General features: G+C 36.7%; 1 protein-coding gene across 1 annotated transcript in view; it reads right to left on the reverse strand.

The window, feature by feature from the left end:
- Positions 1-27,643, reverse strand: part of PRSS55 (serine protease 55) — a 57,821-nt gene that overhangs the window by 2,657 nt on the left and 27,521 nt on the right. The window contains exons 6-8 of the mRNA XM_043981075.1: positions 12,317-12,497; positions 7,102-7,308; positions 5,604-5,746 (exon numbers count right to left, since the gene is read on the reverse strand). Coding sequence (XP_043837010.1) covers positions 5,604-5,746; positions 7,102-7,308; positions 12,317-12,497 — 531 coding nt within the window. The remainder of the gene's footprint in view (positions 1-5,603; positions 5,747-7,101; positions 7,309-12,316; positions 12,498-27,643) is intronic.

Here is a 27,643-nt window from a genome sequence, read left to right on the forward strand (position 1 = left end):
CCTTGGAAGGAAAGCTATGGTAAATTTGGACAGCATCACCTTGTTGACAATGGTCCATATATAGTAAAAGCTATGGTTTTTTCCAGTAGCAGTGTATGACTGTGGGAGTTAGACCATAAGGAAGGCTGAGTGCCACAGAACCGACGCTTTTGACTTATAGCTGGAGAAGACTTTTTAAGAGTCCCTTGGACAGCAAGAAGATCAAATCAGTAAATATTTAAAGAAATTAATTCATTGGGAGGCCAGATACTGAAGCTGAAACTTAAAATACTTTGGCCACATAATGAGAAGACTGGACTCATTGGAAAAGACCCTGATATTGGGAAAGATGGAAGGTAAAAAAAGGAAAAGAGATGGCAGAGGATGAGATGGATAGATAGTATCATGGAAACAATTAACATGAACTTGGACAGACTTCAAGAGATAGTGGAGGATAGAAGGGCCTGGTGAGCTCTGGTCTATGGGGTCATGAAGAGTCAGACACAACTGAACAACAACAACTTCTCGACACCTTCCCTCCCCCCATATACACACACACAGAACCCACCTCCAAACTGATCTGGAAAATGCAGTACAGGCATACCTCATTTTATTGTTCTTTGTTTTATTGTGCTTCACAGATACTGCACTTTTTTTTAACCAAATTGAAAGTTTGTGGCAAGCAGGTCTATTGGCACCATTTTTCCAACAGCATGTGCTCACATTGTGTCTCTATGTCACATTTTGGTAATTCTCACACTTATTTCAAACTGTTTTGATGATCTGTGATCTGTGAGCTTTGATGTTACTATTGTAATTATTTTGAGGCACCATGATGAACTGGGACCTTATAAGACATTGATAAATTGATAATTGATAAATGTTGTATGTGATCTGACTGCTCCACTGACCTGCCGTTCTCCCATCTCTCTCCCTCTCCTTAGGCCTCCCTATTCCCTGAGAAAAAACAATATTGATATTAGGCCAATAACCCTGTAATGTCCTCTAAGTGCTTAAGTGAAAGAATCAATGAATGCAGCAAGCTTCATTGTTATCTTATTTTAAGAAATTGCCATAGCCACCTCAACCTTCAGCAACTACCACCCTGATCAGTCAGCAGCCATCAACATCAAGATGAGACCCTCTACACAGCAAAAAGATTATTACTCACTGAAGGTTCAGATAATGATCAGCATTTTTTTTAGCAACAACGTACTTTTAAATTAAGGTATGTACATTTTTAGACGTTATAATCTTGCACACTTAATAGACTATAGTATAAACATAACTTATATATATATATATATATATGTATATATATATATATGTATATATATATATATATTGGGAAACAAAAAAATTCATGTGACTTGTTTTATTGCAATATTCACTTTATTGCAGTGGCTGCAACTGAACCTGCAATGTCCTTGAGATATGTCTGTATAGATTAAATCTATGGATTGAATGTGATTTAGACTGAAACAGGTCTAGAAAATGCAATATAGACTGGATGCTGATGGGGAAATCCAAGAAAAAAAGTCACAGTGAGTCATTTTTTACCAGCCCAGATTGGCAACAGAAGACAGAGAAGGCTCTAGGAATAGATTTTGGTCAGGAGTGGTAATATAAAGCACTCTAGTGTCCAGGCAGAGACTATATACCAGAAGAGGAGGTCTAAAACCAATACTGAAGTACCTGAGGAGAATGAGTGGCAACTAGCAGCTTTGTTATTCACTACCCAGTTTGGAACCATAGATCCAGAGTGGACTGCAGAAGAGCACCTGTGCCTACAGGTGGCATTCAGAGTAGGGAGAGGTTTCAGACCATAGGCTGAGAGGGACAAGGTCAGAAGCAAACAGCAGCAGTAAGAGTCCAACCCCTGGGGCAGGGCAGGGACTCAGTTCCAATTTCTAGCCTAATCTGAAGCCTTTAGAATAACCAGGGAAGGAATCTCAGACCAAAGGGGATCCTAGAGTTCCATAGGTCGTAATCAGAAGTTCTTCAGCTAGTTGATAGAGGTTAATAGCATCTACTATTACTCAGACTCAAACCTAGATCAAGAACTTGAAGGTCTCAGACCACAAAGTGCAACTATCATACTTTGACCTGTATTAGACAATTCTGGAGACGCTGAAAGTATCTCTGAGATCCTGAAATAACACAATACTCAATTGCCCCCTCCCCCAAGAAGGCAGCAACAGGACCAGCCCAGACTTTCCATCCAGAAGTTGAAAGAACCTGGCCCTAACATCAAGTCTAAAGTCAGAAAGTAGCCTAGAAGAATGAATAAACAAAAAATCCACCATTAAAATTCATTATGATGACAGGACTTCTCAAGACACAATCCCAGAAGGAGAGAATGATTCCAAAATATCCACAAGCAAAGCCACAGAGAAAACCATAGCGTGGACACAAATTCAACTAGAATTCCAGGAAGAAGTTAAGCAAGAGTCTTAAAAAGAAGTTAAAATGTTATTGTCAATAAAATGAGAACACTAGAGGAAAAAATATTAGAAAAGAAATGAGAGCTACAGATGAAAGAATTGGAAAAGGAATTAATAGTTTGGCATGAGAAATACAAAACCTTGCCCATGCAACAACTCCCTGAAAATTAGAAAGGACCATAGAAAAGCCAATGACCTTATGAGACTACAAGAAATATTGAAACAAAGTTAAAATACTAAAACAACAAGAGAAAAGATAAGATATCTCATAGTAAAAGCAACTGATCTGGAAAACATATCAAGGAGAAAAATATTTAAGCCTCAATGAACCACCTAAACACCAGGACCAAAAAAAACCCCCCCAAAACAAAAAACAAACCAACCCAGCCTATACATCATATTTCAAAACATTTTAACACTGCCCAGATCTCGCCATATCCCGAAAGAAACTCCAAAATGAAAATTCCCAGGATCATTATAGCCAAAATACAGAGATTCCTGGTCAAAGAAAATTACAGCAAGCAGCCAAAAAGAAAGAATTCAAGTACTGAGACACCACTGGCAGGGTCATACATGATTTAGTATCTAAATTAGCAGAGAGCTTGGAATACAATATTCCAAAAGGCAAAGGCTTATAGCCAAGAATTATTTGCTCAGCAAAACTAACTATAATCCAACAGAGGGGGAAATGAACCTTTAATGAAATAGCTACCTTCCAAAAGCATTCCAGATGAAAAGACTGTAGCTGGATAGATAGATACATACATACATACATACATACATTGATACATCAATAAATACATAGATGTATATATTTATATACATATGTACATGTGTACATATACACATATATGCATGTATACACATATATGTGTGTGTATATAGCTGTAGAGTTATAGAAACATTGAAGTTTAAACAAGTAGTTTAGACAATCATCAAAAGTAAACATGGATGAACATTGATAACGAATTAAAAAGGGTAAACTGCTTCTACTTTTAAATGGGGAGATGATAATTATGATGATAATGATGTATGTGTTCCTTCTGAACCCTATCATCAAAGAAGGGGCATGGAGTCTAATTAGATGAGGCCTGGGCATTATGTCTTAATCATCTTAGAAGAAGAATAGAATGAGAGGTGGCACAGTGAGTAGAGTGCTAGGCCTGGACTCTTAAAGACTCATCTTCCTGAGTTCAAATCCAGCCTCATTTATTGGCTGTGTGACTCTCACAAGGAAATGGTAAACTAGTCCAGTATCTTTGCCAAGGAAACTCCAAATAGGATCCTGAAGAGTTAGACATGACTGAAAAATGACTGAACAACCACAGTAAGTAGTAGAAGTTTGGTCGATCAATCCATAAGCAATTAATAAGTATCTACTACGTGTGAGACACTGTGCAAAACATAGAGTTGATTGTAATAGTATATTCCAATGGGAGCAAAGATGATTTCATAGAAACATGTTAATAGTGGTGCTTCACCAATGGATGCACCAATAAATAGCTAACAGTGGAAAAGGTTCATGTATTCATTCAACAAATATTTATTAAGCACCTACTGGGTGCAAGATGCTCAAATTCTGGTAAGCCTTGATGGAAACCAAGACAAAGGTAAAATAGTCCTTATTCTCAAAGAGGTTACATCCTATTTGGATAATTGAGAAATGGATATAAAAGAATGAGATAAACACAAATGAATTCTTGCAGTATTATCTTTCTATACAAACTTTTACCTCTTTCAAACTTTCCTATTTCTGCTAATATCTGCCATTATTCCAAGTCTCTTGAGTTCATAACTTTGCTATCATCCTTCACTTCTCACTCTATATCACTCCACATATACATATCTCATTTTCCAAATCTTGCTATTTTAACCACCATAGAACCTCTCACATCTGACTCTTCTCTACCTAACAGGCCCTCATCAACTTTTACCTACATTCTTTCAATAGCCTTCTGTCTTTTGGCATCAAATTTCTTTGCACATCAGAGTATATACTACACACAACTGCTAAAATGATTGTCCTTCAGTACAAATCAGATCATGTCATTCTCCAGCTCAACCAACTCCAGTGGTTCCCTGATACCTCTATGTTAAAGTCAGAATTTTTCTGGTTAACTTTTTTTTGGTGAGGCAATTGTGGTTAAGTGACTTGCCCAGGGTCACACAGCTAGTAAGTTTTAAGTGTCTGAGGCAAGATTTGAACTCAGGTCCTCCTAAATCCAGGACTGGTGCTCTATCCACTGCGCCACCTGGCTGCCTCCTGGTTAATTTTTAAAACCCTTCACAAACTGACCCCCAACCTATCTTTCAAGATTCACTAGACATTACTCCCCTTCCTATACTCTGTGATCCAGCCAAACTGGCCTTTTCTTACATATAAACACACATTACATACAAACATGCAAGCACATAGCAATCAATTTCCCATCTATGTGCATTCCCCATGCCTGAAATGTCCCTCCTCATCTCCACCTCATTCTTTCCTTTACTATGCAACTTAAGTATCACTTTCTATCTGAATCCTTTTCTGATCCCATCTGCTAGTACCTTTCCTCCTTTGTATTTAATTTTGTTTATACTTATATATGTGCTTGTTATCTCCCCGTGGCAATGTTAGCTCCTTAAAAGTGGGGATTGTTTCATTATTTGTATTTTTATCCCTACTGTGCTTTATAAATGCTGATTGATTGATTGAATGAATGATTGACTGATTAACAGTGAAGTCCAGAATGACCTAGGGTTTATAAAAAATTCTAAAGATGATTAAAGAGGCTATAAAAAGTTATCTTAAAAGGGAAAAGGGCAAAGAAGGAATATTCGCACAGTTTGGGAGAGGCCAGATCATATGAACAGGTGCTAGAGATGCAGAACTTTGAAACATTTGGTAATTTGGACTCCAAGGACTTAGGTTTCAATTAGAGTTCTGCCATTTATAGTAGTGTTATGACCTTGGGCAAGTCTTTTAGCCTCTCTGTGCCTCAGTTTCATTTTCTGTAAAATGAGGGGGTTGATGTGGATGACATCTAAAGTCTCTTCTAAAACCTAAATTTATGATCCTATCATCATGTCCACTATTATCAGAAAGCCATAAAACCCCGAGAAGGAGGAATTCATCTCCCCAGATAGTTGACACCAAGTGGCTTGTGGCCCATCTATTGAGCATTAAGTTCTTTTTACCAAGCAACGATCCTGTTTTCCTCTGGGTTCCCAGGCACAGATCATGTTTTTAGTGAGGTGGGGCTGCATTTTGTGGCATTTATCCCATTCCAACAGAAAAAGTCGGGCTTTTTGAAGGGGAGGATAGTCCATCTTTAAAGCATCTAATCAAAAGGACAGGTATATTAGAAGAGAGAGAAGAGCCTGGAACAGAGAACCATTCTTAGGTAAAAATCATATACTCCTAAAACTCAGAGGAATGATCATCACTGATTCTTTGATTTTCTCTGTCTGTCTGTCTGTCTCTGTCTCTGTCTCTCTCTCACACACACATACACACATTCAGATAAGAAACAAGAGAATAATTTTTTCAACCAAGACTGCTTAGAATAGGAGCATACCCACAGGAAACAGCCGAGGGCCACTATTAACCATAAATCACACTCCACTGGGGGCCAGCCCCACCCTACTCATCACTCAGATGCTTCTACTTCAGCATCATCATCATTACTGTGTTATTTAAAATCTAAATTGTGGGTTCTAATCTGCCCCCCCCCGCAGTTTTAGGGGGAAACTGGCTAAAATCACTGATAAATTCAACAAGAGTTTAGGCTTTTAAAGATTTATTAAAATATATATTATAAGTTAGTGAAGAGAGAGAGTCTTGAGTGTCTGTGCAAGTTCTGAGAGCACAGAGAGGTAGAAGACACTTCCTAAGCTGGGGGAACTTGGATGTCCCTTGTTTCCTGACCACCCACCATGAATCTCCCCTGTCTACATGTATACTTTGGTCATACTTTGAAGCCTAAACATGTTGCTTTGACTTTGTCGTCTGTAGGATATTTGCTTATGTGTGTGGCTTCCTAGACATGGTTTTTAATTATGGATTCTGAGAAGAAGCTGTGTCTGCATCATTTTATCTGTAGAGAATACAGAATAGTGTGTGCCATATGTGAAGAATCATTCATTTGGGGCAGCTAGGTGGAGCAGTGGATAAAGCACTGGCCCTGGAATTGGGAGGATCTGAGTTCAAATCCATCCTCAGACACTTGACACTAACCAGCTGTGTGACCCTGGGCAAGTCACTTAACCCCCATTGCACCACAAAAAACCCCAAACAAACAAATAACAAAAAAGAATCATTCATTCATTCTGCATTTTTTTTGTTTTGGGTTTTGGTTTTGGCTTTGGTTTTGGTTTTTTGCAGGGCAATGAGGGTTAAGTGACTTGCCCAGGGTCACACAACTAGTAAGTGTCAAATGTCTGAGGCCAGATTTGAACTCAGGTCCTCCTGAATCCAGGGCCATGGGGGTTTTGTTGTTGTTGTTGTTGTTTTGGGGGGTTTGGTGCATCTTTTATAAAAAATTTTATGACTAGGATTGAGTTGGAAGGAACCTCAGAGGCAATCTTAGCCTCTTTGTTGGAATCCCCTTGACTATATTTTCCTGCCTGCCTTAGTTATGTGAGCATCAAAGATAAAAGGAAATTCTTTGATAACAGTGTCAGCCTATTAACTTACCTGTAGATCCCCATCCTAGCACCCAGCATTCTTTCCAATCCATAGTCTTATTTGTCAGGCAGATGGGTTTTTTCTGTGTATTGAATTTTATTGGAGACTGAACCATGACCAAGCTTATGTCATTATCGAGATTTGAAAAATCAAAACCGGAATGAATAATGATCTTCTTTACTTTTTTCCACTCCCCATATTTACTATTTATTCGTTCTGTTCCCATAAATATTTCAACATTATCTGTTCTTAATATTAAAAAAATGAGAAGAGAGAAAATGAATGTTAGATGAGGGAAATGGTGAGCAGGAAGAGGGTATGATTCAGCCCAAAAGGAAGGTAATATTTAAAAGGTTAGGTCTGATGTTGGCACTACAGTTAAGGTAAGAATATAGCTACCCCACTTCCTGGCCTCACCTTCTCTGTACACCTTCACCAGTTACACAGGGAACTGCTTAAGGAACTGGATCTCCCATTGGATATGTGACTGGGAATAGGAGAAATAGACTTCATCAGGGGAGGGTTATCTAAGTTATATCTACATCATGGGAAAGGAGGTGTTATTCAAAGGAGTAAATGGCCAGAGTTAGGCTTAAGGTTGGAGTTAAAGTTGGAAATGGAATGAGAATTAGTACTCTCTCAAGGAATAAATGGAAATAATGGTGGTAATAATAATAATAAAACATAAGCTCACATTTATATAGTGCTTTACAGTGAAAAACAACTTTCTTCACAATAACCTGTTTTGAAGTAGTGCAAATATTATGTCCATTTTACAGATGAGGAAACTGAGGCTCAAAATGTGACTTCCCCGAGGTCAAACATAGAATGAGGAACAGAGTGGAAGCTAGGACTCAAAATTCAGGTCTTTTAACTCTAAATTCAGTGTTTTATTTACCACTCTATATTATATTTCCAAAGCTTCCCTGGTTTATGAGAAGGGAACAGCATCATAATGACAAAATATGCTGGATACCTCCAAAATATCCAAAGGGCAGGGCTAATGATCGTTGTGGTGTCTTATCTAATTTGGGCCCAATATGTGCCATGGATTAAGCAAACCATTGATTACTGTGTATTGCTGGAGGGGGGGGGGCGGAATATCGCAGGAAAGCATAGTGGGAGCTAAGGAATAAGGTAATCTTCCTGGGGAAGAAGTGGTAGTGTTTTAGTTGGGAAGATAAAGAGTATAAACTTTAAAAACCCAGTCCAGGTTTGGTTGAGATAATCAGAAAGACCAGTTATTGGAGCACATATTAAGAGCTAGTAAGACATACTAGATCAGGAAGTGAAAAAGGTAGTGGTGGGATTCATTCCAATTGAACCTAATTCTCTAAAGTTTCTGTCTCTAAATTCTGACTTGTTAGGTAGGTGCTCTTAATATCTATATTATACAGATCTGGAAATTGAGGCTAAGAGTTCTGTGACTTATCCGGGGACACACAGCTAGCAAATGTCTAAGGCAGAATTTGAATCTTAATGTAACACGACTTGTTTAGCTATTCCTCAAATCATTAGTCACCTATTTTGTTTCCAGTAATATACCATTACGTTCACAATAACAAAGACTAAGAAAGAAGATTAACCAACATATCAAGCATATCTGATAGTAAACACAACATTCTCTACCCATAGCTTCCCACCTCTACAAAGATGGGAGGGAAGTACATTTGCTCAACTCATCTCTGAATGCTATCCTGGTCACCTAAAATGGAAGCACCCATGTGGGAGACAGCAGGGACAGGCTTCTGGGAGAAGGCCTTCTATATTGCCTTATATGGGGGGGGGCATCTTCTTTCCATTGGTAGCATAGCTAGAAATGGTGGCTTCATTCAAACTGTAGATTGAGACAGTTTCTCTCTTTATCCAGCCATGTCCAAGGGTTGAAGATCTCATTCACTCAAAGCATGGGCACCATGCACTAAGCTGGGGAGTGGAGAAGGACTACTTTCCCTCTCTCACTTTAGGCCCTCTGGTCTTGAGAAATGGTCTTGGGGTTTTGGTCTGTTTCATATATTCTTTTCAATTCTGGGTGCAGGAAGTAGAGTCTCAGAGTCATTTTCTTCTAATAATTTCAAATTTTCTTCCCCTGTTGGTTGGATTAATTCACAGCTCCACCAACAGTGCATTTGTGTGTCTGTCTTTCCATGACAACATTGATTCTTCCCATCTTTTGTCCTTTTTGCCAACTGGTTATGTTACAGGTAGAATCTGAGTGGTTTTGACTCAATTTTTTCTTATCAGTAATTTGGAACATATCTTCAAATAGCCATTTGGATAGGAATTGAATAGGGGCTGGATCTAGATTAATTGGTATAAGAAACTCTCCAGGTGAGGAAACTCCTACCAAAATAAATGATCACCTTCTCTGATAATCTTAGAAAATTGCTTAAAACCCTGAAAAATTAAATGATTTTCCCAGGGTCAATTAGCCAGTATAAAACATTTGAATGAATGTCTTCCCCACTTCAAGGCCAGCTCTCTAGATGCTATGCAAAGCTTAACAAATCTGTTAAATGAACAAATTATTAATAGTTTGCAACTGTTTTGAGAACTATTTGTTTCAAAACCACTTATCTATTAGGAATGACTTTTGGTTTACAATTTTTGGTTAGTTGATTATGTATCTTGGATATTGGCTTATAAGAGGCAGCTTGATGTAGTAGACTGAGAGCTAGCTTCCAAACCAGAAAGACCTAGGTTCAAGCCCTGCCTCTAACACATACTAGCTTTGGGAAAATCATTTAATCTCTCAATCTTCCAGGTATACCTCTAAGACTAGAAGTGGCTGAGATGGTGTTAACCATCTCATTGAGAGGTTTCCTTACCTCACCAAACCAGTGAAGCCAAAGGTCCAATTGGTCATATCAAATCAGATACTTATTAAATATACTTTATAAGAAGATTTCCCCAGTTGAATATTTGTCTTCTTATTCTAGTCACATTTTGTTTGTGAAAAGTTTTTTAATTTCATGTAATTAAAGTGATCTATTTTAATTTTTGTAATCAGTTCTATCCCTTATTTAGTAAAGAAGTCACTCCTTAGTCTTTGCTGTGAAAGTTAATTGAGTTCTTATGTATTTTTTATAGTATCACCTTTAATATTCAAGTTGTATATCCATTTTGGAAGTATGGTGGTATATGGTGTATGATTATTTTCCTAAACCTAATTTCAGCCAACCTGATTTCCAATTTTCTAATCAGGTTTTCTCAAATTCCTAAGTAATAAATGTTATTGGATTTATTGGTTGTTTTTTATTCTTGTCTGTTCCATTGATTTACTTTTTAACATCTTTTAACCAGTATATATTTAGTAGTTTTGATGAATACCATATATTTAAATAATTTGAGGAGTAGATATGCTATTTCTCTTTTCTTCCTATTTTAAAACATGATTTTCTAAACTTTTTTGATCCACTAAATGAATGTTATTATTATTATTTTGTCTAGCTCTATAAAGTATCTCCTTGGTAATTAGATTGGTATAACACTAAAATTTATAAATTAATTTAGCTACCATCATCATTACTATTATGTTGATGGATTCCAAACAAGAGCAACCATGGATATTTCTCCAATTGTTCATTTAGAGAGTGTTTTGTAATCATATTTACATAATCTTGGGAACATCTTGATTCCCATCAATTTTGAGCACATTCTAATAACTTTGAAAGGGATCTCCCTTTCTATTACCTCCTCCTGGATTTTCTTTTTGTTATACAGAAATGCCCACATTCTGTATGAACTTACTTTATAGTCTGCTAATAAAGCTATTAAATTTCTCAATTAGTTTCTTTGCTTGTTTTATGGAGCTTTGTAAATAAACCACCATGTTGGTAGCAAACAGGTAATTTTCTTTCTGGTTTTCCAGTGTTTATGGCCTTTAATTCCTTTCTCATACTTAATTTCCATCACTAGCATTTGAAATGTATTTGTTATTTTTATTATTCTGAAATTGACAAATATGAATCACCACATGCATTTCTATATTAAAACAAACAGAAAGTGAAACTTGTACACAGAACTATAAATCTGCATTAGAATAGCTCATCATTTTAAAAAAAGGATAATTAATTGAATGTGTTATTTTAGAATCTGTACTGTTCTTGTCTATCATTCTCTCCAAACCTCCTTTTTTCTGCTTTATGTTTTTCATACTTTCATTATTCTCTTTCCTTTCTCTTCTTTTTGGACAGTATTATCACTCTCCCCTAACTCCCATTTTCCTTCCCGAATTCAAAAACAAAAACAAACAATAAATAGCCCTCCTTGTGAAAAATAAGAATAACCAAGCAAAATCCACACATTGATCATGTCTAGGAATGTTTGCCTCATTCTGCATCTCTTATCCATAACTTTTTAGTCAGGAAGAGAGTAGAATGCTCATTATTGGTTTTCTGGATGGTCATTTCATCGAGGAAATAAGGGAGAAAAGACTGAAATTGCCAAAGGTCTCAGGGGAAACAAAATTCAAAAACTTTTAGCATAAGCAGGTAAAATAAGGAACAAAACAGTAGAAGGAAATAGGGCCTCTAGATCTAGTTTTTTGTTATTGTTGTTGTTTGTTTTTTGCTCTATGTCCAATGGGTTGATTTATTCTTTCTCTCTTTTATTAGCGTGAGCATTTAGAGGTGTAAATTTTCCCTTAAGTACTATTTTGGCCACATCTCACAAATTTGGGTGTGTTGTTTTTTTGTTGCCATTATCTTTAGTGAAATTATTGGGTTTTTCTGTGATTTGATATTTGACTCACTCAGTCTTTAGAAGTAGAGCATTTAGGCTTCCAATTAATTTTTAATCTATGCTTCCAAGGCCCTTTATTGAAAGTAATTTTTATTGCATTATGGTCCAAAAAGAGAAAATTTAATATTCCTGCTTTTCTGCATTTGTCTGTGAGGTTTTTATGCCCTAATACATGTCCATTTTTGGGAAGGTGCCATGTACAACTAAGAAAAAAAGCATACTCCTCTCTACTCTCATTCAATTTTCTCCAGAGGTCTATCATTTAACTTCTCTAAAATTCTATTTACCTCCTTAACTTCTTTTTTATTTATCTTATACTTAGATTTATCTAATTCTGAGAGAGAAAAGTTGAGGTCCCCCACTAGTGGTTAGTTGTTGTCCTTCATTCTGAAAGAGGACCAAAGTGACATTACTGTGTAGGGGTCAAGGTACACTATCTCCAACTGTGGCTGATCAGACCAACACAAGCTTGGAAGGTTACCACAGGTAGGAAACAAATAGTCCATATAAACATTTGCAGCAGGGCTGTCCCTAAATTGGTACATCTCGCATTTCTTTTGAGCTACTGCAATTCTGCTTTGCTCACAGAGCACATATGTGGACATGCCATACTGGGCAGTCCTGTACCATATCTCCAATTTCTCACAATTGATTCCAAAGTTCTTCAGAAGAAGTGATATATGGGCACTCTCAAGAACACTCTCCCACTAGTCTAGTTTTATTCTCTATATCCTCTTGTAATTCATGTGACTTTTCCTTTAAGAATTTGAATGCTATGCTGTTTGGTTCATATGTTTAATATTGAAATTACTTCATTATCTGCGGTAACTTTTAGCAAAATGTTGCTTCCATGGTTATCTCGTTTAATTAGGTCTATTTTTGCTTTTTCTTTGTCTGAGAGCAAGATTGCTACCTCTGCCTTTTTTAACATTAACTGAAGAATAATATATTCTGCTCCAGTCCCATAATTTAAGAATTATTGGACTACTTGACTGTGGTTCCATGATATTTGAATAATTCTTTCTGGCTTCTTGAAATATTTTCTCCTTTACCTGGGAGCTCTGGAATTTGTCTATATTATTCCTAGGAGTTTTTATTTTGGGATCTCTTTCAGGAGTTGATATGTGATTCTTTTAGCTTCTATTCTGCTCTCTGGTTCTATATCTCTGTGCAGTTTTCCTTAGTAATTTCTTGAAATATTTGTGTCTAGGCTCTTTTTTGATCATGGATTTCAAGTAGTCCAATAATTCTTAAATCTTACATCTCTCCTTGATTATTTTTCAGGTCTGTTTTTACCCAATAAGATATTTTACATTTTCTTTATTTTGTCATTGTTTTGTTTTGCTTTGTTTCTTGATGTCCCATGGAGTCATTAACTTCCACTTGACTGATTCTAATTGCTAAGGAATTATTTTCTTCAGTGACATTTTGTACCTCTTTTTTCCATTTGGCCAATTCTCTTTTTTTAAGGAGTCATTTTTTTAGCTTTTTTATGCCTCTTTTACAAAGCTATTAATTCTCTTTTATTTTTTCTATGTTTTTTAATCATAAAAGTATTTTATTTTCCAGTTACATGTAAAAATAGTTTTCAACATTTGTTTTCATAAGATTTCTAGTTCCAAATTTTTCTCCCTCCCTCCTTTTCCTGCTCTCTCCCCAAGACAGAAAGCAATCTGATATAGGTTATATATATATATATATATACACATATATATACATATATATATAAACAAACACATTAAACATGTTTCCGCATTAGTCATATTGTGATAGAAGAATGAGAACAAAAGGGAAAAACCTCAAAAAAGAAAAAACAACAACAACAAAGTAGAAACAGTATGGTTCAATCTACATTTAGAATCCACAGTTCTTTTTTCTGGATGTGGAGAACATTTTCCATCATGAGTTCTTTGGAATTGTCTTGGATCATTGCACTGCTAAGAAGAGCCAAGTTGATCACAGTTGATCATCACACAATGTTGCTGTTACTGCATACAATGTTCTCCTGGTTCTGCTCACTTCACTCAGCATCAGTCCATTTAAGTCTTTCCGAGTTTTTCTGAAATCTGCCTGCTCATCATTTCTTTTTTTTTTCTTATTTTTTTTAGTGAAGCAATTGGGGTTAAATGACTTGCCCAGGGTCACACAGCTAGTAAGTGTTAAGTGTCTGAGGCCGGATTTGAACTCAGGTAGTCCTGACTCCAGGGCCAGTGCTCTATCCACTGCACCACCTAGCTGCCCCATATCATTTCTTATAGCACAATAATATTCCATTACATTCATATACCACAACTTGTTCAGCCATTCTCTAACTGATGGGCATTTCTTCAATTTCCAATTCTTTGCCACCACAAAGAGAACTGCTATAAATATTTTTGTATGTGGGTCCTTTTTCCTTTTATATGATCTCTTTCGGAAACAGACCTAGTAGTTGTATTACTGGGTCAAAGGGTATGCACAGTCGATAGCCCTTTGAGCATAGCTCCAAATTGCTCTCCAGAATGGTTGGATCAGTTCACAACTCCACCAACAATGCATTAGTTTTCCAATTTTCCACAGTTTCTCCAACATTTATTATTTCCTTTTTTGTCATATTGGCCAATATGATAGGTATGAGGTGGTACCTCAGAATTATTTTATTTTATTTTGGGGCAACACAGCTAGTAAGTGTCAAGTGTCTGAGGCCGGATATGAACTCAGGTCCTCCTGAATCCAGGGCTGGTGCTTTATCCACTGAGCCACCTGGCTTCCTCTATCATCTAGTTTCCCCCTCAAATGTTTAGCTACAAAGAACAGAAGAAATAAAGGATGATACTTGCTGGGGATGGAAGGATCAAGGGATGGTTCTTTAGGATGGAAATGATTCAGTAAATATACATATATAGATATTAAGCATTGATATTAAGTAATTGGTTATGGTACCTTTAAGTATAATGTAGTTTCCTTGCGTTAATTGTATCTATTTCTTTTGCCATTATCTTGTCCAAGATCATAATCACTATCTCTATTTTTTTCATTCAATTGAAACAAAAGATTTTGTTTCAACCTCTTATTTTAACTTTGTAGATCTTTTCTTGGGGGGGGATGAGGGTTAAATGACTTGCCCAAGGTCACACAGCTAGTAAGTGTCAAGTGTTTGAGGCCAGATTTGAACTCAGGGCCTCCTGAATCCAGAGCCAGTGCTTTATGCTGCCCCGGTAAATCTTTTTAAAGTGTGTTTCTTTTAAATGACATGTTGTTTCATTCTGTCTTCTAATCAGTTTTGTTTTCCTCTTTCATTTTATGGGTGAGTTCATCCCATTCACATTCATAGCTATGATAATTAATTGTATGTTTTTGTGTTTGCTAATTGTATGCTTCCATCTTCTCTAAGCTGTTCTACTTTTCCCCCAATTTGCTCTCAGCTGTCTTCTCTAGTAGATTTACCTCTTCTGTCATCCCCATTCTATCACTTATTTTCAACCCCTCCCCATCTCCTGGCTCCTTCCTTACTGCCTACAAATATACCCATGTTTCCTTAATCCTTAAAATACAATAAAAAGAGGAAGAGGAGAAAAACATCAGCAAAATAAATCAATATATCAAAAAAGTCTGTATATTTAAAATAACATGCCTGTGGATCTCCCCCCTCTGTAAAAGAGTAGGATGAGTGTCTTCTCATATCTCTTCTTTGTAATTCTGCACAATTCATCTTTTATAATATTTATGTTAGTATAAATTCTTCTATTGTTTTTGCTCACTTTACTCTGTATCAATTCATGCAAGTCCATTCATATCCCTTTGAAATCTTCTTTTTCCTCTTTTTATCGTATTTTTCTTGTTAAAAAATATTATTTATTGCTTGGGATGGCTCTTGGGATAGGGAGAGGAAGAAATCCTGGGGAAAATTCTGGCAATATAAAAAATAAAGGATATCAATAAAATTATTTTCAAAATACTTCAAAATACTCATGCAACACAATTTGTTTAGTCATTTCCCAATTGATGGACATCTACTGTTTTCCCAGCTCTTTGCCATTACAAAAAGTGTTACGATAAATATTTTGGTATATATTAGACCTTTCTTGTTATCATAGACCTCCTTGGAATACATACCTATAATTTGATCTCCGGATCAAAGGATATGGACATTTTAGTCACTTTCTTCAAATAATTCAAAATTTCTTTCAAATGTTTGCACTAAATTTAAAGCTTTACCACAAATGTATTAGTATGTCTGGTGGTGTTTTTTCACCACACTTTCTCCAACATTGATTTATTAGGTGTCAGATGACATCTCAGAGTTGTTTTGATTTCTATTTCTTCTTATTACTAGTGATTTGGAACAGTTTTTCAAATAATTGTTCCTTATCGTCTTAACAAGATCTCTTATCTGTAAAATGAGGGGAAATACAGTGAGTAGCCTGTCCCTGAGTGCAGGTAGTTTAGCCTGTATTTTGAGTAATCCCCACGGAATAGAGGTCTATAAACAACTTGTACTAGGTCAGAAAAAATAGTGAGGCCCTCAGCCCTTCCTTCAAAAGAGTCTAAAGGGCTTCATGTGCCATTGGAAGGCATAGCTTCCAAATTAAAACAATGTCTAAGCCACGAGTTTATAGCCTTTAGAATAATAAATAAATGAGTACTCTTGTAACAAGAATCTACTATGTGAAAGGTACTGAAGTAGGCCCTGGGAATCAAAAGCCTCCCAAACCTGATAAGCAATCCCAGCACCTCAATGACCTTATATTTTGCAAGGGGATACAATACATAAAGTAATAAGTAAATATAAACAAATTTTTGAAGGGTGTGAGCATTAACACATGGGATGATCAAGAAAATCTTCCTGTTGGAAGTAATATCTGAGCCCCACTTTGAAGGAAGCTAAAGATTCTAATACATAGAGGTGATGAAGGCAGTGCTGTTGGGCATGCAGAATGGATAGGAAAAGAGGCCAAAAAATGGTGAATAGTAATTTGGCCAAATTGTCTTGGATGTCAAGTGAAATAAGTCCAGAAAGGCAGACTGGTGTTTGATTATCCAAGATTTTCGATCCTAAAATGAAGAGTTTGTAGTTTATATTGCCATCTATAGAGAGCCACTCACAGTTTTTGAGCAAGGAAGTGACAGTCATGTCTATACTACAGGAAGCTTATTTTGTCAGTTGTATGGAAGATGGGTTGAGGATGAGAAACCAGAAGCTAGGCGGCTAATTACATGATTATTACAACAGGCCAGGAGGGGTGGAGTCAAGAAGGCGGAGGAAAGGCTGTGACTCTACCGTGCTCTGAATAAATCTGTCCACATACCTCCAAAAAATGCCATAAAACAACTCCTGGAGCAGCATAAGCGACAAAAGAACAGAGTGAGACCATTTTCCAGCCACATTTGGCTTACTTACGCAACTGGGATCATCTGCTGTTCAGGGTGAGAGAGGAACTCAGTCTGTGGCACAGATCCAGCCCCAGGCAGGCTGCACCTCCAGAGTCTGAGAATCTTCAGCAGCTCCTTCTGAAACTCAGCTCATGGACCGGTGAGGGGGTCCAGCAGTTGTCAGGGGGGAAATAGCTGCAGTCTCTGCTGGAGCTAAGGTGAAGTGCCCATATTCTGAACCAGTAAGCAGACTTGAATGGCAGTGGCCCAGTGAGGGAGGGGCACAGGCAAGCTTCTGACCATAAAGAATCAGATTTCAATCAGACTTCTGCTTCTGGGTTAAAGAGAAAGTGGGCCGTGATTACTTACAGGCCAGGTCGGCTGAGAACAAACCTAATCATACCCACTAGGACCCCCTGTAGCTTGGGTCAGTGCATCCTGGAAGCAGTGTTACACGTTAAGAAGGAGTTAAAAGCCAAGAAATAAGCAGTTAAGATGAGCAGGCAGGGAAAACAGCAGACCATCAAAAGCTTCCTTGGTGGCAAGGTAGATCAAAATACACTCTCAGAAAAAAATAATGACGAAGTCAAAGCTCCTAAATCCAAAGCTTCCAAGAAAAATATGGTCTCAGGCCATGGAAGCACTCAAAAAGGACTTTGAGGATAAAGTTAGAGAGGTAGAGGAAAAAATGGAAAAAGAAATGAGAGTGATGAAGGAAAGTCATGAAAAAAAAGTCAAGAGCTTGAAAAGCCATACTGGTCAAATGGAAAAGGAGATACATAAACACTTTGAAGAAAATCATTGCTTAAGAATTAGGATAGAGCAAATAGAAGCTAATAACTTTATGAGAAATCAAGACACAATAAAGAAAATCCAAATGAATAAAAAAAATAGAGGGCAATATGAAATATCTCCCTGGAAAAACAACTGACCTGGAAAATAGATCCAGGAGAGATAATTTGAAAATCATTGGACTACCTGAAAACCATGATCAAAATAAAAGCTTAGCCATCACTTCCAAGAAATTGTCAGGGGACATTGCCCTGATATTCTAGAAGCAGAAGGTAAAATAGAAATTGAAAGAATCCACCGATCACCTCCAGAAAGAGATCCCAAAAGGAAAACTTCCAGGAATATTATAGCCAAATTCCAGAGATCCCAGGTCAAGGATAAAATATTATAAGCAGCTAGAAAAAAAAATACAAATACTTTGGAGCTACAGTAAGGATAACACAAGATCTAGCAGCTTCTACATTAAAGGATCAGAGAGCATGGAATATGATATTCCAGAGGGCAAAGGAACTGGGATTACAACCAAAAAGCAAAATTGAGTATAAACTTTCAGGGGAAAAAATGGGACTTTAAAGAAAAAGAAGACTTTCAGGCATTTGTGACGAAAAGATCCGAACTGAATAGAAAATTTGACTTTCAAATATAAGCCCCTAGAGAAGCATAAAAAGGTAAACAGGAAGAAGAAATCATGAGGAATGTTAAAAGATTGAGCTGTTTGCATTCCTACATGGGAAGATAATACTTCTAACTCATAAGAACTTTCTCAGTATTAGGGCAGCTGAAAGGAATATACTTAGATAGAGGGCACATGTGTGAATTGAATATGAAGGGATGATATCTGTAAAGCATTTATTTTTTGTTTATCCTTGTTTTTTGTGGGACAGTCAGGGTGGGGTGGCTTATGTTTTGGGCCATATTTGGGCTCAGGGCCTCCTGGGTCCAGGGCCGGTGCTTTATCCACTGTGTCACCTGGCTGACCCATGATGACAACTTTAAAATAAAGTTAAGGGGTAGGAGGAATGCACTGGAAGAAAGGGAAAGAGAGAGGTAGACTGGGGTAAAGTAGCTCACATAAAAGAAATTTTAAAAGCTTATGGAGTTAAGGGGAAGATGGGGAAGGAGTGGGGGAGTAAGTGAGCCTTACTCTCATCAGAATTGGCTCAAAGAGGGAATAACTTACACACTCAAGTGCGTATAGTAATATATTTTGCCCTGAGGGGAAGTGTGAGGGGAAGGGAATGGGGGGAGAGGCAAATGAAGGGAGGGCAGATTGGGAGAGTGGGCAGTACAAAGCAAAACACTTTCAAGGAGGGATAGGGTGTAAGAAGGTAGAAAACAGAGTAAATATCAAGGGGAGTGAATAGGATGGAGGGTAATACAGTTAGCAATAGCAACTGTGAAAGAAATGATGAGTAGTATAATATCAGAAGGACATAGGAAAAATGCAAACCATCAACAGAGAAAGAGCTAATGGTATCTAAATACAAATTGAAGTATAATTTTATTTTTTATTTCCTCTTTCCAAAGTTATTCTATTTTCTTTCACAACCTGACTAATGTGAACATGCTTTGCATTACTGCACATGTATAACTTATATTGAATTGCTTGATTTCTTAGGGAGGGTTGAGGAGGGAGGGAGGTAGAAAATTTGGAACGCAAAGTTTTAAAAAATCAATGTGAAAAAATTCATTTTTTACATGTAACTTGGGGAAAATTCTAAATTAAAAAATAAATAAAAACTAAAAACAATAGGCCAAGTGAGAGGATGAGAACCAGAAATATAGTGGTAAATATGTGAGTGGAAGGAAAGGGGTGAATAAAATAAATGCTATAGATGATTCACTCAATAGACTAGTTAACTCTAGGGAGTGAAGAAGAGGGATGAACCTGAGTGATTAGGAAGATGGCAGCACCTGAAAGTGGGAAATTTGGGGCCAGAGGAAGCTTTATTAGGAAATATTATGAGTTCTATATTGTACATGGGGAGTGTAAGGATGCCTGTGAATGTCCCAGAGATATCACAAGCCCACTATTTCCAGAAACTAACTCATTATCCCCCTTCGCTGTGATCCTTCTTTCTTCCAAATGCCATGATTTGTGTTAAAGTTATCAACATCTCCAAATACAAGACTCTAGAGAAATATAAAGAGGTAAACAAGGGGGAGAAGAGGGTTGGTCAATGATGTTAAACTGCTTGAGTCCATATGAGGGAGGATAATACTTTTAACTCTTGAGATCTGTATCTCTGTAAAGGTATTGTTATTAAATCAACTTTGATGTGATGATATAAAGAAACTTAAGGGGCAGAATAAAAGAAGACTAGGGGGAGGAGAGGAAGGGAAAGGGGGAATGGGGTTAATTATATCATAGGAAGAGGCACAAAAAGAACCCATTACAACAGAGGGAAAGAAGGGAGGAGTGGGCATTGTTGCAACCTTACTCTCAACAGACTTGGTTCAGGGAGGGAATAAAATACACTCTCATTTGTATAAAGAAACTTAGCTTACTCTGTAAGGAAACAAAAGGGGAAGGGGAAAAGGGTGGTATTGATAGAAGGGAGGGCACAAGTTGGGGCAAAAGGAGCAAGAAAAAGAAGGGCAGCTGATAAAAGGGAAGGCAGATTGAGGGAGTCAGTGGTCAGAAGCAAAACACTGGCAAGTGGAATAGGGGGAAAGAAGGGGGGGAAAGAGTACAAAGGGGAAAAGAAGATGGAGGGAAATAAACAGTTAATAATTTTAACTGTGAATGTGAATGGGATGAACTGTCCCATAAAACAGAAGTGAATTACAGAGTGGATTAAAAACCAGAATCCTACAATATGCTGTTTTCAAGAAACACATTTGAAGCAGAGAGATACACACAGAGTAAAGGTAAAAGGCTGGGGCAGAATATATTATGCTTCAGCTAAAGTAAAAAAATCAGGGGTAGCAATCCTTATCCCAGACAAAGCAAAGGCAAAAAATAGATCTAATTAAGAGAGATAAGGAAGGAAACTACATCTTGCTAAAAGGTACTATAGATAATGAATTAATATCAATATTAAACACGTATGCACCAAATGGTATAGCATCCAAATTCTTAGAGGAGAAGTTAAATGAGTTACAAGAGGAAATAGACAGTAATACTATACTAGTGAGGGATATGAATCTTCCCCTCTCAGAATTAGATAAATCTAGCCACAAAATAAATAAGAAAGAAGTGAAAGAGGTGAATAGACTACTAGAAAAGTTATACATATAGATGTCTGGAGAAAATTGAATGGGGATAGAAAGGAATATACCTTTTTCCTCAGTAGTACATGGCACATTTTCAAAAATTGACACAAAAAACATCATAGTCAAATGTAGAAAGGCAGAATTAGTAAATGCATACTTCTCAGATCATGATGCAATAAAAATTACCTGTAATAAAGGGCCATGGAAAGGTAGACTGAAAATCAATTGGAAACTACATAATTTCTTCCTCAAAAATGAGTGGGTCAAACAACAAATCATAGAAACAATCAATAACTTTATCCAAAAGAATGACAATAATGAGACAACATACAAAAATCTATGGGATACAGCCAAAGCAGTGCTTAGGGGAAATTTTATAGCTCTAACTGCTTACATGAATAAAAAAGAGAAAGAGGAGATCAAGGAATTGGGCATGCAACTTAAAAAGCTAGAAAAAGAACAAGTTAGAAACCCCCAATTAAATACTAAATTAGAAATCCTGAAAATTAAAGGAGAAATTAATAAAATTGAAAGCAAGAAAACTATAGAATTAATCAATAAAACTAAGAGCTGGTTTTCCAATAAAACAGGTAAACCACTGGCTAATTTGATTTAAAAAAAGAAAGAAGAAAACCAAATTACCAGTATCAAAAATGAAAAGGGTGATCTTATCACCAATGAAGTGGAAATTAAAGCAATAATTAGGAACTATTTTGCCCAACTGTATGCCAATAAATTTAACAATCTAAATGAAATGAATAAATATTTACAAAAACACAAACTGCCTAGGTTAACTGAAGAGGAAATAAAATCCTTAAATAATCCCATATTAGAAAAAAGAAATTGAACAAGCCATTAATGAACTCCCTAAGAAAAAATCGCCAGGGCCAGATGGGTTTACAGGTGAATTCTACCAAACATTTAAAGAACAATTAATTCCAATATTATACAAATTATTTGGAAAAATAGGTGAAGAAGGAGTTCTACCAAATTCGTTTTATGACACAAATATAGTGGTGATACCAAAACCAGGCAGAGCAAAAACAGAGAAAGAAAATTATAGACCAATTTCCCTAATGAATATTGATGCCAAAATCTTAAATAAAATATTAGCAAGGAGATTACAGCAAGTGATCACCAGGATAAAACACTATGACCAGGTGGGATTTATACCAGGAATGCAGGGCTGGTTCAACATTAGGAAAACTATTAACATAATCAACCACATCAATAAGAAAACTAACCAAAATCATATGATTATCTCAATAGATGCAGAGAAAGCTTTTGACAAAATACAGCACCCATTCCTAATAAAAAACTCTAGAGAGCATAGGAATAGGTGGAGCTTTCCTTAAAATAATAAGCAGTATCTACCTAAAACCATCAGCAAGCATTATATGTAATGGAGATAAGTTAGAGGCCTTCCCAATAAGATCAGGGGTGAAACAGGGATTTCCACTATCACCCCTATTATTTAATATTGTACTAAAAATGTTAGCTTTAGCAATCAGAGAAGAAAAAGGAATTAAAGGAATTAAAATAGGCAAGGAGGAAACAAAACTATAACTCTTTGCAGATGATATGATGGTATACTTAGAGAATCCTCGAGAATCAACTCAAAAATTACTTGAAACAATGAACAACTTTAGCAAAGTAGCAGGACATAAAATAAATTCACATAAATCATCAGCATTTCTATAAATGACCAACAAAGTCCAGCAGCAAGAGATAGAAAGAGAAATTCCATTTAAAGTAATGGTAGATAATATAAAATACTTGGGAGTCTACTTGCCAAGACAAACCCAAGAACTCTATGAACACAACTGCAAAACACTTTTCACACAAATCAAATCAGATCTAAAAAATTGGAAAGATATCAATTGCTCATGGATAGGCCGAGCTAATATAATAAAAATGACAATTCTACCTAAATTAATTTACTTATTCAGTGCCATACCAATCAGACTACCTAAAAATTATTTTATAGAGCTAGAAAAAATAATAACAAAATTCATCTGGAAAAACAAAAAGTCAAAAATATCAAGGGAAATAATGAAAAAAATGCACAGGAAAGTGGGTTAGCTGTACCAAATCTGGAGCTCTACTATAAAGCGGCAGTCATCAAAACTATCTGGTACTGGCTAAGAAATAGAGAAGAGGACCAATGGAATAGGCTAGGCACAGGAGACACAGTAGTAAATGACATTAGTAATGTACTGTTTGATAAACCCAAAGACTCCAGCTTCTGGGATAGGAATTCAGTATTTGACAAAAACTGCTGGGAAAACGGGAAGATAGTATGACAGAAATTAGGCATAGATCAACATCTGACACCTTATACTAAAATAAGGTCAAAATGGGTACATGATTTAGACATAAGAGGTAATACCATAGGTAAATTAGGAGAAGAAGGCATAGTCTATCTTTCAGATCTTTGGAAAGGAGAGCAGTTTATGACCAAACAAGAGATAGAGAATATTATGAAATGCAAAATGGATGATTTTGATTACATGAAATTTAAAAGTTTTTGTACAAACAGAAGTAATGCATCCAAAATTAGAAGGGATTCAGAAAGCTGGGAAACAATTTTTATGGCCAGTACTTCTGATAAAGGCCTCATTTCTAAAATATATAGGGAACTAAATCAAATTTATAGGAATCCAAGTCATTCCCCAATTGAGAAATGGTCAAAGGATATGAACAGGCAGTTCTCTGATGAAGAAATCAAAGCTATCTATTGCCATATGAAAAAATGCTCTAAATCACTATTGATTACAGAGATATAAATTAAAACAACTCTGAGGTACCACCTGACACCTATCAGATTGGCTAATATGACAAAAAAGAAAAATAATAAATGTTGGAGAAGCTGTGGGAAAATTGGAACACTAATGCATTGTTGGTGGAGCTGTGAACTGATCCAACCATTCTGGAGAATGGAACTATGCCCAAGGGGCTATAAAGCTGTGCATACCCTTTGACCCAGCAATACCACTTTTGGGTCTTTTTCCCAAAGAGATCATAAAAAAGGGAAAAGGACCCACATGTACGAAATTATTTATAGCTGCTCTTTTTGTGGTGGCAAGGAATTGGTAAATGAGGGGATGTCCATCAATCAGGGAATGGCTGAACAAGTTGTGGTATATGAATGTAATGGAATTCTATTGTGCTGTAAGAAACGATGAGCAGGTGGAGTTCATGGAAGGACTTGCATGAACTGATGATGAGTGAAATGAGCAGAACCAGAACATTATACACAGTATCATCAACATTATGGATTGATCAACTGTGATAGACTAGATTCTTCTCACCAATCCAAAATAACAAGAAAGTTCCAAAGGACTCATGATGGAAAAGGCTCTCCAAATCCAGAAAAAAAGGAACTGTGGAATATGGATGCTGATTGGACCATACTATTTCTTTTGGTTTTGGTGCTGTTGGTTTTCTGATTTGAGGTTTTTCCTTTGTGCTTTGATTCTTCTCATATAACATGACTAATGCAGAAATGTTTACTGTTATTATATATATATATAGTCTATATCAGATTGCCTGCTGTCTAGGGGAGGGGGGAGGGAGGGGAGGGAGGGAGAAAAATTTGAAACTGGAAATCTTATACAAACAAATGTTGAAAACTATTTCCACATGTAACTGCAAAACAATAAAATACTTTTATTTAAAAAATAAAATAAAATATATGATGCATTCAATGTAAAAAAAAAAAGCATTTAAAGATTGAGATGAGGCACAAGGTCCATTTCCAGGATATTGATTTAAACACATGATATGGGGGGCAGGTAGATGGTGCAGTGGATAAAACACTGGCCCTGGATTCAGGAGGACCTGAGTTCAAATCTGGCCTCAGACACTTGACACTTACTAGCTGCATGACCCTGGGGAAGTCACTTAACCCTCACTGCCTCGCAAAAAAAAAAAAAAAAGCACGATATTGTACTAGATTAGGAAGTCCAAATGCAAGATGTGCCAATGGCCACATTCATCTGACTCATTTGTATTTGATTATTTGATATTTAATTCATCAGTCTTTCAGAATTTTCTCCTTTTCTCCTCTCTTCTCCTTTCTTTCTCTCCTTTCTCTCCCTTTCTCTTTCCTTCTTTTTGTTCTTCATTCATTGTCATCATCTTCTTCATTTGTCATCTTCATTCATCATCTTCTTCTCCTCCTTCTCCTCCTTCTCCTAATCCTTCTCCTCCCTTGCATTCCTTGACATGCCTACATGAAGGTATTATCATATATGAAAACCTACAAGTCTTCTCCTATTTCAACCACCCTTGCCACTTATAAATTCTTCCAGTGTTCCTTGACACAACAACCCCTTACTTCCAATGCACTTTATACACCAGTTTTAGTCACACAGTTTTCCGCAATAGATTGTTAAGGAAAATTACAATCAAAATAATTTACCAAAGCTTCCTCTCTCCCTATAATGCCTTTAACTTTATGATCTTATTTGGGTATCCAGAGGACTTTGAGCCACTCTATGCCAACTCATGATAAAGAGATGGGATTAAATCACTCTATAAGAGTTTTCCATCTTCCTTAGACAGCCTAAGAGAAACCCTGAGGGCCTTCCCCTCCCTGGACTTTTTTTCTTTTCTTTTCTCTTTTCCTCTTCTTCTTCTTCTTCTTCTTCTTCTTCTTCTTCTTCTCCTCTCTCTTACATTTGTTTGTTTATTATTATTATTATTGTTTACTAAGACCTGGTAAAGACCTCCCTTAAAAAGACCAAGGTCTTCTACTGCATCCAGGGCCCTCTCCAGTCACCTTGATGAATATCTTGCCACTGGACATAGATAGCTCTGGAGGAGAGAGTGAGGCTGGTGACTTTGCACATCTCTCCTCACTTAAATCCAATTCACTGTGAGTGATGACATCATCTCTTAATGTCATGGTTCTCTTTGAGAATGAAGGACAAACAACAACAAGACAACCTAAGCACTTGATATTTTAAAAATTAAGACGACCTTAGCATTTAATACTGAAGCTAAAACAGCTGGACTCTGAACTCACTAGTTGTGTGACCTTGCCTCATCACATTACTTCTGTGCATCTCAGTTTCATTCTCTGTAAAATGAAATGTTTGGATTAAGTACCCTCTGCATTCTTTCTGGTTGTCAGTTTCCATGATTCTACAAAGTGAAATCAAAGCACTGTCTGTCTTTGGCCTACTCTCACCATCCAATTTAGAAAATCCAGTGAGAGAACCATCATCTTCAATATTGCATGGCATGAGAAGAAAGCAACTGGTCAAATCTGCCCTCTCTTGATATTCTATCGTAGGGATCAATATTTTTGTCATAACATCACAAGAAGCACCAAAGGCACAGATATTATAATTTATTTTTTTTAAATTATAATGCAAATAATTTGCCCATGAATACTTACTTATTAGAAAAGAAGCACTGGGATGAAGTTAAAATCCACCAGGAGTTGATTATTGATCCTCCACAAACATGTGTTGTTCTGTGCAAAATAATACTTACTTGCCATGGAAATTCATCATAGGAAACTGGGACACCCCCTACTATTGGGGAAGCTATCATTTTCAATGATCTTGATGTATCTGACTTGCCACAAGTTTCTACAAGAATAAAAAGGAAAGAATATATAAAGAAGTAGGTAACTCCCCCAAAGCAGAAAATTGCAATCATGCTAATAGGCAAAGGGCAGAGGAAGGGAGAAGTGGGGCTCATTCCGAAGACAGACAGACAGACAGAGAGACAGAGTCAGAGACACAGAGACAGACAGAGAGACAGAGACAGACAGCTTCAATCAGTCAGTCACTGAATATTTATTAAGAGTTTGCTGCATGCTGGGCACTGTGCTAAGCACTAGTGATACAAAAAAAGAGGCAAAAGACTTTCACAGCCTTCAAAGTGGTCAAACCAGATTAAAATGTAATGGGGAAATATTTAACAAAATAAATAAAAATACAAGGCAACATGGTTGATGTTGTGGTTGTCTGTCAACATGCAACCAGCAGAGATCCACTTCTATTTTAATTTGCCGCCACTAAATAAGGATAAATAGGAAATAATTAAGAGAGGTAAGGTACTAGAATTAAGAAGAGTTGGGGAAGGCTTCCTGTAGAAGGTGGGATTTTAGCTGGGACTTAAAGGAAGCCAGGGAAGTCAGTAGTCAGAGCTGAAGAGGGGAAAGAGTTCCATGCATGGAAAACAGCTAGAGAAAATGCCCAGAGCTGAGAAATACAGTGTCTTGTTTGTGGAACATCTAGGAGGCTGGTGTCGCTAGATGGAAGAGTAAGTTTTAGAGAGTAAGGTCTAAGAAGGCTGGAAAGGTATGAGGGGGCTAGGTTATGAAAGACTTTGAATGCCAAACAGAGCATTTTGTATTTGATCCTGGAGACAGTAGAGAACCATTGGAGTGTATTGAGTAGGGGTGGGGGTGACATGGTTGGGGAAAATGATG

This window comes from Dromiciops gliroides, chromosome 2 (genome assembly GCF_019393635.1).
Source record: "Dromiciops gliroides isolate mDroGli1 chromosome 2, mDroGli1.pri, whole genome shotgun sequence".
Taxonomy (NCBI): Eukaryota; Metazoa; Chordata; class Mammalia; order Microbiotheria; family Microbiotheriidae; genus Dromiciops; species Dromiciops gliroides.